Source organism: Mesitornis unicolor, unplaced genomic scaffold (genome assembly GCF_000695765.1).
Source record: "Mesitornis unicolor isolate BGI_N332 unplaced genomic scaffold, ASM69576v1 scaffold43952, whole genome shotgun sequence".
NCBI classification, from domain to species: domain Eukaryota; kingdom Metazoa; phylum Chordata; class Aves; order Mesitornithiformes; family Mesitornithidae; genus Mesitornis; species Mesitornis unicolor.
In genome coordinates, this window is record NW_010167934.1 from 1811 (window position 1) to 12715 (window position 10905).

At 38.4% G+C, this 10905-nt stretch overlaps 1 protein-coding gene across 1 annotated transcript in view; it reads left to right on the forward strand.

Moving 5' to 3' along the window:
* TAF5 (TAF5 RNA polymerase II, TATA box binding protein (TBP)-associated factor, 100kDa) overlaps nucleotides 1-8287 on the forward strand; it is a 9896-nt gene extending 1609 nt beyond the window's left edge. The window contains exons 3-11 of the mRNA XM_010178856.1: nucleotides 838-1153; nucleotides 1824-1987; nucleotides 2454-2589; nucleotides 3110-3230; nucleotides 4225-4354; nucleotides 5396-5560; nucleotides 5994-6171; nucleotides 6325-6502; nucleotides 7825-8287. Of these exons, the coding sequence (XP_010177158.1) occupies nucleotides 838-1153; nucleotides 1824-1987; nucleotides 2454-2589; nucleotides 3110-3230; nucleotides 4225-4354; nucleotides 5396-5560; nucleotides 5994-6171; nucleotides 6325-6502; nucleotides 7825-8042 (1606 nt within the window). The 3' untranslated portion in view covers nucleotides 8043-8287. The remainder of the gene's footprint in view (nucleotides 1-837; nucleotides 1154-1823; nucleotides 1988-2453; nucleotides 2590-3109; nucleotides 3231-4224; nucleotides 4355-5395; nucleotides 5561-5993; nucleotides 6172-6324; nucleotides 6503-7824) is intronic.
* The last annotated feature ends 2618 nt before the right edge of the window (nucleotides 8288-10905 follow it).

Sequence of the window (10905 nt, forward strand, 5' to 3'; positions counted from 1 at the left end):
TTGTGGGGTCATTTTTTTAGCACTGGAAAATTGCACAGAGTTGCCAAAGTAACATACGTTTTAAGTATTTGCTGATGTCATAGCATGTATGTTTAAATTCTTCAAATAAGATTAAAGGAATTAATTTATTGCTAATCTACATTTGTCTGTGCTCTTAATATGTTTCACTTCTTTATCACTTGATAAAATGAAATTTTAATTTGTTTTCTGGATTCAGACTAATTATGAAATATTTCAATCCAAAAGAATAACTTTGTCTCCCTCCAATATGGCCAGCAAAAATGGTTCTGTAAATAGTTAAAATATTCCCTGCCATAACTATTTTATAACATGGTTTGAGTAAAAAAGGAAAACTCTGGACATATGTTAGTTATTACATAATGGAAGTGGAGAATGAGAAACGTATTAACTGTGAAATGTGCATATTCATGTAATGAATCGGCTAGAAATACGTCTGTGTAGTCCTGTGTAATAGAAAAATGGCCTGTACTTGATGATACCACAAATTAGAGTTGAATTTCTATAACTAAACATGTTAGTGTAACTATTTACTTCAGGAGAGAGCCCTTTGGGTGTATGAAATTCTGTGTTTCCATTTGTGCGTTCTCTTCATTTTGGTTTTTAACTGTTGAATACTTATACTGTGTACAGTAAGTCACTGGAGTAGCTTCTCTAGGATGAAATTTATTTCAGCAGAAAAATAATCTCGTATGTAGTCAGTAGCTCCCAAAAGGTCCTTACGTGTATGTTTCTCGTTAAAGTAATGTAAATAATGTGCACTTAGGAGGTAATGTTTTTGTAATAAATCTTTTACCGTATCTTAAATTGTTTCAATAGATTTCATGGGGATCAGGAGTGCTATTACCAGGATGACCTGCGTGTATTATCTAGCTTAACCAAAAAAGAACATATGAAAGGTAACGAGACCATGCTGGATTTCCGAACGAGCAAGTTTGTGCTGCGTATTTCTCGCGACTCTTACCAGCTCTTGAAGAGGCATCTTCAGGAGAAGCAGAACAATCAGATCTGGAACATTGTTCAGGAACATCTTTACATCGATATCTTTGATGGAATGCCTCGCAGTAAACAGCAGATAGATGCTATGGTTGGAAGCTTGGCTGGAGAGGCAAAACGAGAGGCAAATAAAGCAAAGGTAGGAGGGAAAGATTGTTGCGCTCTTGTAATTGAACGGTTCTCCCTAGTTTTTCAGGGAGATACCTTAGTATAGACTGACAGTTGCCACTTGAGATCTTAAAAGACAGCATGAACAGAACAATGGAAGAGAACTGTACAAATAGTTGTTAGGAATAGAGAGACCAAGATGTGTCACTCTCTGGCAGAAGGAACCGTCCCTTTGAGAGACATCTTTGTATTCGGCTCACTGAACTAAAGTAATTCCTGAATCATTCTGTGGTTTTAAAATAGGCACCTGACTAATTGGCTTTCTCTTTTGTACAACAGATGGAATTCTTACCTGCTGCCAGTTATTACTGCAAGGGCTGTTTGTGTAGATCTTGACAGTGTAGTACCACAGTATTACACAGGGGAATTCTGTAAGCTGTAGGGATTCTGCTTTAAGGAAGTGCTAAGAGATGGTGGGAGAACTTAGAGTTGTCCAGATCAGCTGCTGGGTAAAACAGCAGAGCATGTACTACATTTCTTAAGGGCTAACCAGTAACATATGCAGTAATATTAAACATAGCGGTTTTAGAGGGGCAACTCTATTGCTTGGGCTATTACCTTGAAAAGTTTCAATAAAGAAAAATAATTTTCAGTAAGAACAGCAATTACTGTTTTGTCTCATGTGTTTTATTGGCTTGCAGGTTTTTTTTGGCTTATTGAAAGAACCAGAGTTTGATGTGCCTTTGGATGATGAAGATGAAGAAGGAGAAAATGAGGAAGGAAAGCCAAAGAAGAAAAAACCTAAAAAAGATAGTGCGGGGTCAAAAAGTAAAAAACAAGACCCTAATGCTCCTCCCCAAAACAGGTACCAAGGGAATGATGTGGAGAGAAGGCTTGTTAAATCCAGTCTTGTCATGCCAAATCTGCATTGCAATTCACATGATGTTTTTAGCTCTTTGGCCATTTCAGCTGTACACAGCTTTAGCCATAAGACTTCTAAGGGAGGTAATGGAAAGCTTAGCATATAACCCTCTGTCTTTGTCCTTCAAGTCAATCTAGACTTCCCTTGCTAAAATTTTACTCAATTACCCACTAATCTTTTTCAGGTCATACTCAGTTATTTATCTTGTTCCACTGCTTATCTGAAATTTTTAAAGCTACTGCCTCTTGTTTTCATCAGTTAATCTCTTACACAGTCTTTCATTTTTTCTAATTCTTGTTTCGTATTTCAATATTGAGGTACAGGGTTGCATGCAAAGGTTTAACTTTCTTTGTTTAGATTAACAGTATGGAAGGTGCTTTTAGTTCATAAAAATGTGTGCTTCTTGTAGAATTCCTCTGCCTGAACTGAAAGACTCTGACAAGCTGGATAAAGTAATGAATATGAAGGAAGCTGCAAGGCGTGTGCGTCTTGGCCCAGAGTGCCTGCCCTCCATCTGTTTCTACACGTTCCTTAATGCTTACCAGGTTGGTAAAAGAACAGTTTGTGTAATATGGAAAAGGGAATCAAAATTATAAACATCACTTTTAATAAAGAAAGACGACTTAACAGATTTGGCAAGGGTTATTGGAGTATTTGGAATAACTGTTGCAAATTTTATGTTCCAAAATCTCCAAAATTCTCTTTAAAGGCTCCTTAAACTATTTAATTTCCAAGTTCCTTGGTTTTGCTCTGATTTTGCCATAATTCCTTCTTTTGTTTTTTGGTGTGGGACCCTTATACAGGGCCCTGATACAGAATACAGTAGATGTTTTTCACCAAAATACTGGAAAACAGTACTGTTTTGTCACTATTTACTGTGGTTCATTCATATAGCTTTATTTTTAATTTGCAATAATTTGTGTCTTTGTCTCTTCTGGAATAATTCTCTTATTTTTGTGAATAAGTTGAGTTACTTTATTTTCATTTAAAACGTTACTTCGGATTTTGTATCTTTCATTATGCATTCCAAACATTACAAACTATAAATGCATGTCTTGTGCATAGGGTCTGACTGCAGTGGATATTACAGATGACTCTAGCATGATTGTAGGAGGCTTTGCTGATTCTACTGTCAGAGTGTGGTCTGTGACTCCGAAAAAGCTACGCAGTGTGAAAACAGCAGCAGGTAATTAAGACAGTAACACTTAATATGAACATGCACTACTTGTGACAGCTGTGTTTTGCATGAGCAAAGAAAGATGTCTGTGGCGGGAGAGTTGTCTGCAGCAGTTGGATGCTTTTACTTTGAAGAAACAATATGTGCACAGATATATATGATCGCATCTTATGTGCTACCATTAGAAACACTTCTAAATGAATGAAAAATTTGGTTGTGAATGCCATGTGTCTGTGAGGTGGTCAGTGCACAGAGCTTGGAACTAGCCATAACTAGGGTGGAACTAGCCATCTTGCTCCTAACTGGATGGTAACTACAGGGTGTAGTAGACAGTTGGGTTTAGGTGATCTAGGGCGGGACCTGAGATACCCTGAGGGAATTTACAGGAGAGAACTCTTAGAAGGATGGAGGACAATGTCCTGTAGCTCAACACCTATGCAAATTCAAGGAAACCAGGCTTGTTTAATTCTGCTCTTTATGTAACAGTGTTGCGGTTTGCAGCTAGATACCACGCAAATGTTTCTTAATCTTGATATTTAACTGAGATGTGGTCATTATGTTCAGGAGCCTGCAGATTGAAAGTTATTTAGAGTTGCGTGTAGCGTGCAGCTGTCGAAACTTGTCTGAAAAGTGTGTTCATGGCATATTAACTTCCTAGGAGAACATGAAAATTTGGCATCTCTGTCAAGGGAATGTTACTGTGTTTGGAGGCTGAAAAAAAATTGTATAAAAATAACACATGCCAGGATTAATTTATTTTAGCTTTTAGTTAAGACTTAAGAAATAGTGTTTATTTATGTAAAGCATTAATTTCACCTTTTACAATGGTAAAAAATACTTTAAATGCCGTTATAGATTTCAGACTTAGTAATTCTCAGGTACCTTATCACATTCATGTCATACTTGCCTCTTTTAGAGAAAATATTATTTGTTTTCCTGTTCATGGCATTTATTTTTGAACTTCTGGCAATTATTACGATACATGAACTTTGCAATATTGCAGACCTCAGTCTCATCGACAAAGAATCAGATGATGTCTTGGAGAGGATCATGGATGAGAAAACAGCAAGTGAGTTGAAGATTTTATATGGTCACAGTGGACCTGTCTATGGCACCAGCTTCAGTCCCGATAGGTAAAATAAGTTTACAAGCTAACTAGTTTGCTTGTCCTGAGTTGTAATTGTATGCTACTGAACGCAAACCTGTTCTTAATGCAGCTTTTCCCAGAAGATTAAAGCAATTCTTGTTTATGTAGCTTATAAGAAACTGTGCGAGCGTAAGTGCTCATTATGCTCAGGGTGCTGGGCACTGTCAGCTGTTACTGAAATCAACTGGAGCTGAGGATGCCAGCACCTTTTTTGATGATCAGGATGTGGATGGAAAAATAGACCATCTTTTTTGCAAACTGTAGCTTAAGCTGTGTTTAATGGAAGTGTAGAGGAAAAATACTGCAACATTGATTTCACTTATAGTATTGCAAAACATACAACCAGACTGAGTAGTGTATCGGTACACCTGTTCAAGTTTCTCATATCCTATGGAGGCTTTATCTTTAAACTGTATGGAATAGTATCTTTAAAACAAGAGATTTATAACTTTCATGTAGTTATGAGAGTCTGGACAGTAGAAAAGAGGTTTAAATGTCTATAAAGTTTTGCTTTTGCATGTGTCTAGACAGGAAATAACCACTACAGAAACATAGCTGAGAGGTAAACTTTTGTGGAACATAAATACAGACTATAATTATCAATTGAGAATGTGAATATGATATGAATTCTCTTTCAGGAAATCCTGAAATTATGTTGAGAGTTGTATTAAAGAATTTTATTCTTTTTCATATAACTGAAATTCCTGACCAGCTCTGTGGTGGGTTTTGTTGTTTTGTTTGGTGGTTTGGGTTTTTTTCTCCCTTCAGTAGTGCTGTAAGTGTCATCAGAATTAGTCACCGATGTCCAATCATCTCATTTTTTGTATAAGGGCTTAGCACTGGATTCTGCTTGAATTGGTTATTATTACGTACCCTACTAAAGTGTTGATTTATATGTGACATGCTGAAGAGATGCTGTGCAGTGGACAATTTTTCTTACTATGGACATGTCACAGTGTTTGTCCAATGTTTATACAATCAGTGTGTAGGTTTGATATGTAATATGTTTTACTTTCTCCTGTGACAGGAACTATCTGTTGTCCTGTTCTGAGGATGGCACTGTCAGATTGTGGAGTCTCCAAACATTCACATGTTTGGTGGGATATAAAGGACACAACTACCCAGTATGGGATACACAGTTCTCTCCGTATGGTTATTACTTTGTGTCAGGGGGACACGACAGAGTGGCTCGGTAAGAAACTGGATGGGTTTTTTCCTTGTCTCGGTCAGTTTGTGGTGGATTAAACATGAAAATGATTAGCTGATGTACTCTAACCTACTTCATTACTGGAAATAAATTTTATTTTATGTCAATTAAAATACTGAATAAATGTTCTAACGTAGGATATTTTTAACACACATCAGATTATTTGATGACTCAAGAGATGGTCATCTCTTATTTGACCATCTGATTATAGGTAATTTTTTCCAGTTGTTTTAGCATCTTGACAGAATATTCTTTATTTCTCCCTTTTGAAAAGTCTACTTTTCCAAAACAGATCCTATTAATTCAATAAACTGACCAGTAAGAAGCCACTGTGTAATTACTTCCTTTTATTCTTCATTCTGCAAGAGATACTGAACTTCGTTAGGGTTCTTTTTATTAATAAAGCTTTTCTTTTCAGCCTGTGGGCAACAGATCACTACCAGCCTTTACGGATATTTGCTGGCCATCTTGCTGATGTGACGTGTACCCGATTTCATCCAAACTCTAACTATATTGCCACAGGCTCGGCAGACAGGACTGTACGGCTCTGGGATGTTTTGAACGGGAATTGTGTAAGGATATTCACTGGACATAAGGTAAAGGCTATCACTCGCGCTGTGAAAGTGATTTTATTTCAGTGATGAGATTCTGAAGAGTAGTGTTCAGAACAAATACATCTTGACTGACTGAATGTGAATAGACTTAATTAACTTGTTTGGTGTTCCCCTCCCCCTAAATGTCTGTTTTAGGGACCAATTCACTCATTGGCATTTTCTCCTAATGGACGATTCCTGGCTACTGGGGCAACAGATGGAAGAGTTCTGCTGTGGGACATTGGACACGGCTTGATGGTTGGAGAATTGAAAGGGCACACTGACACAATCTACGCGCTCAGATTCAGTAGAGATGGGGAGATTTTAGCATCAGGTATAATTCACTGGAAACAGTGAAGTTTCTGTTATGTTCCAAAAGTCAGAAGACAAATGATATAATTGGTTCCTTAAATTGAGGAAGACAAAGTAGAATCACTTGCTTAGCAAATTCAGCAACTTGGAACTGCTAGTACAAGGTGAGTACTCCGCTGGGCTGTGGAGTATGACCCCTCGCTATACCAGGAACTAGAGGGAAGGTATTACACAGTTAGGCAGTAGTGGATGTTGGGATCTGAGTACAGTGTTGGGGGTGGAACTGAAGTTAGAAATAACTTTAGGGCAGACAAGAAGTGGCTGGACTGAAGAGGCACAGGATACTGGAGTGGGACATGCAGCAGGACTAAGAAGAAGAGAGGGGAAGGGACAGAGAGGAAGATGGATTATCCACATCCTTACTATTTCTTCATGGTAGGTTTTTGATATATAAATGTGTGTGTAATGTTAGCAATCAGGTCTATGAGAAGCAGAACTTGTGAAGCTGGCTTGTTTTTCCTGCCTGTCCACGTGGATTCTGTTGTGTCTAATGTAGCAGAGCTCCTTTGCCAGCTTTCCCTTCATGGAGGCACAAAGTTTTGTCTCTCCATGTTTAGTGAACTGTTTTCGTAAAATGCATAGGGATTTGATGAATTTGAAACTTGTTGTGTTTTGTCAACTGGTTGAAATTAGCCAACAAGTTCAAGTTAGTGATAAGTGAAGCAATGGACAGACACTCTAATTACATCAGGGCAATTTCCTCTTGAAACCAGGCTAGGAATGTTCTAGTTTTATTTAGTATTCTGTTCCTAAATGCAGTGCAGTGAGAATCCTCAGTGAGCTGCTGCTGCAGGACTGAGAGCTAACAGACAGGGTACAGGTTTGATCCAGCCTGCAGAGTGGTTACTCCCATTTATCTGCCACCACTCCAGTGAAAGCACAGGCTACTGGGTCTGTAAAATTCTGCTGTCTTCCCTGTATCGAACAAAGAAACTGTTACTATGTGACCTAGAATCATAAATGTTTCCTGAAATTGGCATCTAGCCCACAGGAAGGTCCTCCTTTTTCAGTGCTAGGTGATACAATCCGAACCCTGGTTTTCTGAGAGAGTACTTCTTTGTGTTTTATCCACAGATTAGATTACAGGAAAGCTGAAATCCTGGTAGTTTTTATGTGTGTTCAGTATGTTAGAGGCTTGTTAAAGTCTGTTTCCTTGCAGAATGAAGGCATAAGTCTACTGTTATGAGCAAACCACCTTTTTGAGCTTTAATTTCTGTTACCTTGCTCCCTGGTAACTTTTTTATTAATAAAACACTTTACACTGTTGTTCTTTTTTCTTTTTAGGTTCAATGGATAACACAGTTCGTCTGTGGGATGCTGTGAAAGCATTTGAAGATTTAGAAACAGATGACTTTACTACAGCCACTGGACATATAAACTTGCCTGAAAACTCACAGGAGCTGTTACTAGGTACATACATGACCAAATCAACCCCAGTTGTGCACCTCCATTTCACTCGCAGAAACTTGCTGCTGGCTGCAGGAGCCTACAGTTCACAGTGAATCAGGAAGCTGTAAGACTGACTGTGCCGTCATTGCAGTGGTGACCTCAGGATGGGAGACGAGGAGGAATGAATGTCTTGTACAGGTGGATTGAGTCTGTCGCAGGAAAAACAAAATTATGTAAACTGATGCAAGCAGCATCTTCTCAGTTCTGCTATTTCATATTTATCCACAGTTTGAAAATGCTGGAGATTGACAGGACGTTGTGGCTGTAAAAGAAGGAATTGTTCATGGTGCTTTTGATAAATATATATATATATATGAAAATGGCTGTCTCCTCTCAGAGATGGTATTGAGCTCTGCTGAAACTTGTGGAAAGCTAACAGCCTTGATATGTGTTCTCAAATGATTTTTTAAAAGCACTTAATTTATGATTAGCAAATATTTAATCAATCTCAGACACACTCAAAAACTGTTCAGTTTCAGGAAATGAATTTAATGTAGTTTAATTCACTGGAACCTGGGCTGGGCAACAGGGTATCACAGCAACAACCAGGGCATTGAAAGAGGAGCTCCAGCAGGCAGAGACCTGTGGGAACTGCCACAAAGTTACAGGTATGGGTTCTATGCATCCAAGTACCGAGTCCTGAAGATTTCAAACTCCTGTGCTCTTCTGAAGTATCAGAAATGCAGATCTTTCTCTTCTGTGTTTTCGCAGGTGACCAATGCTTTAAGTGTTATAAGCAACCAGAAGTGCAATGTGAACTCTATTTACTTTCATACTTTATTGTATGGGAAAAAAAGGGAGAGGGACTGAGGCACAACTGAAATACCCATTATTAGAAAAGCAGACTTAAACCCTTTTAACTTGTATTAGATCTAAAAGAACTTTAAACACCTGCATCCTTTCTGCGCAAGGTTTACATATATCAAAGTTTTAAACTAGCCAAGAAATTGAAATGTTATTGTTGAGTAAAAGGACTAATCACTCCAAAGTGAATTATCATCAGTTTGCTTTTGGCCAACTTGTCCGCTGCAGTGAGAGTTTCTACCCACAAGAACATTGTTTGCCAGTAAGTCCTCCTGGACAACTAATAAAGGTTCAGTACTTTATTTCTAAGGAAAACATGCAGAACACTTGGAAGTACAACTTCCTTCTGGGTCTTTGAACAGAAACCACCACCATCAAAGGCCAGGCCCAGTTTGGTGTGAAGCTTGTGGGTTTGTTTTTGTTTGGTTTTAAATCTCTTACAAGCTGTGTACAAGGAAATCTGTTTTGTGTTCCTCATTATTTTCCAGTAAGTGCTTGGACATTTGAGCAATCTGCTGGCTCACTAGTGAAAATAAAAGCAACATTTTTCTAAGGCAAAGTAAATGGAGAACTACCTCTCCTCTCATCCCTTCTCTAACTCTTGGAGTAATGGTATATTACAGGCATTATACATCAAAATAAAGGGTGGAAAATTCATTAGGAAGCTCACCTGGATGCTTCCTTAAAAGAAAAAAGATTAAAACTAAATTGCTATGGATTATTTTTTTTGGTGTAATGATACCTCAAAGAAATTTCCTAGGTCCTGCTATGACCAGTTGGATTTAAGTACAATTATGGTGAATCAAACAAGTTACCTAAAACAAAGCATGTACAATTTTGACAGCTTAAAGAAAACACTGCCATATTGTCTTTGTATTTTGTACAGTTTTATACTTTTGATATTATAATAAATATTAAAAGCACATAGCTTGTGTGTATATAAGAAGGTATTTTCTTCCCTTGATGGCTGCAAGAGGAGCGCTTGTGACTGTGAGCGCTCTGCTAAGAGAAAGTAATTCAGAAACAGGAATTGATCACTATTCACTTCATGTGAATCCCATTGTAAGGTAGGTGATAGGTTTTAGCTAAGTAGATTTATTACAACAACCATTATTCATCTGAAAAGCAGAGGCCACTTATGCAAACAAACTCATAGAGGAAGATGACTAGATTTATTGATAAGGCCCAGCATGTACAAATGGCTTTAAGATACATGAACAAGAGTGCCAGAGCCCAAACACCTGTAATTTATCCCTCCTTTTTTTCCAGCAACCATGCAGGCCTCCTGCTGCCCTTGATATGGGAAGTGTATTTGCATGCTTTAGCATCAGAAGTCCCAGGTTCAGCCCCTGCTGCTGGCACCCTTACAAGAATCATGGTGCTTCACAGCACTGATGTGGCATCTAAGGAAGGTACTGAGTTGTAATTGAGATACAGACACTGTGGAGAATGGGACAGACAAGTTTTAGTGTTGGGCAGGGAGGGGGCTGAATGTACCTGGCTGTGGCAGGAACACCTCATTTATTAAGAGGCTATGCCCAGGAAAAATAAGCACTGAACTACTCCAGTCACTGTTTATGAACATGCAGCATTAGAAGAGATTAACATCAAAGTAAGCCATTCTTTCTGACAGTTACCGCTGCAAGAAAGACCAACAACAAAAAAAGCTCAAATTCCATAATCTGAGCAGTCTATTTTGGGAGGTTCTCCATCAAAACCAAGCAGGTTCTGTGCAAACTACAGACAATAGAGGCAGAAGCTGTAATCTGCATTGTATTAATAATAGTGAAGAAGTCATGGTTTCCATGTAAGCTATCAGCTTGGAATGCAAAACATGGGAGCAAGGTAACTGCAAGCCACGTAAGCTCACTGTTGCCCACTATGACATGGAAGTGTGGAGATGCCTTGGTCAGCTGGAAGCTCTGTGTCACTGTTGTGCTCATGCTGCTGAGGCCTTTCCTAGGCTACCACCATGTGCTCAGAACACTTCAGGGTGTGTTATAACAGCAGAAGAATTGAGTTAATATAGTAATGACAGGAATTAGCTGCTCCATCTCCACTACAAACAACTGTTTTTGACAGAGGGGAAAAAAAGCAAAGTGCCACATTTAT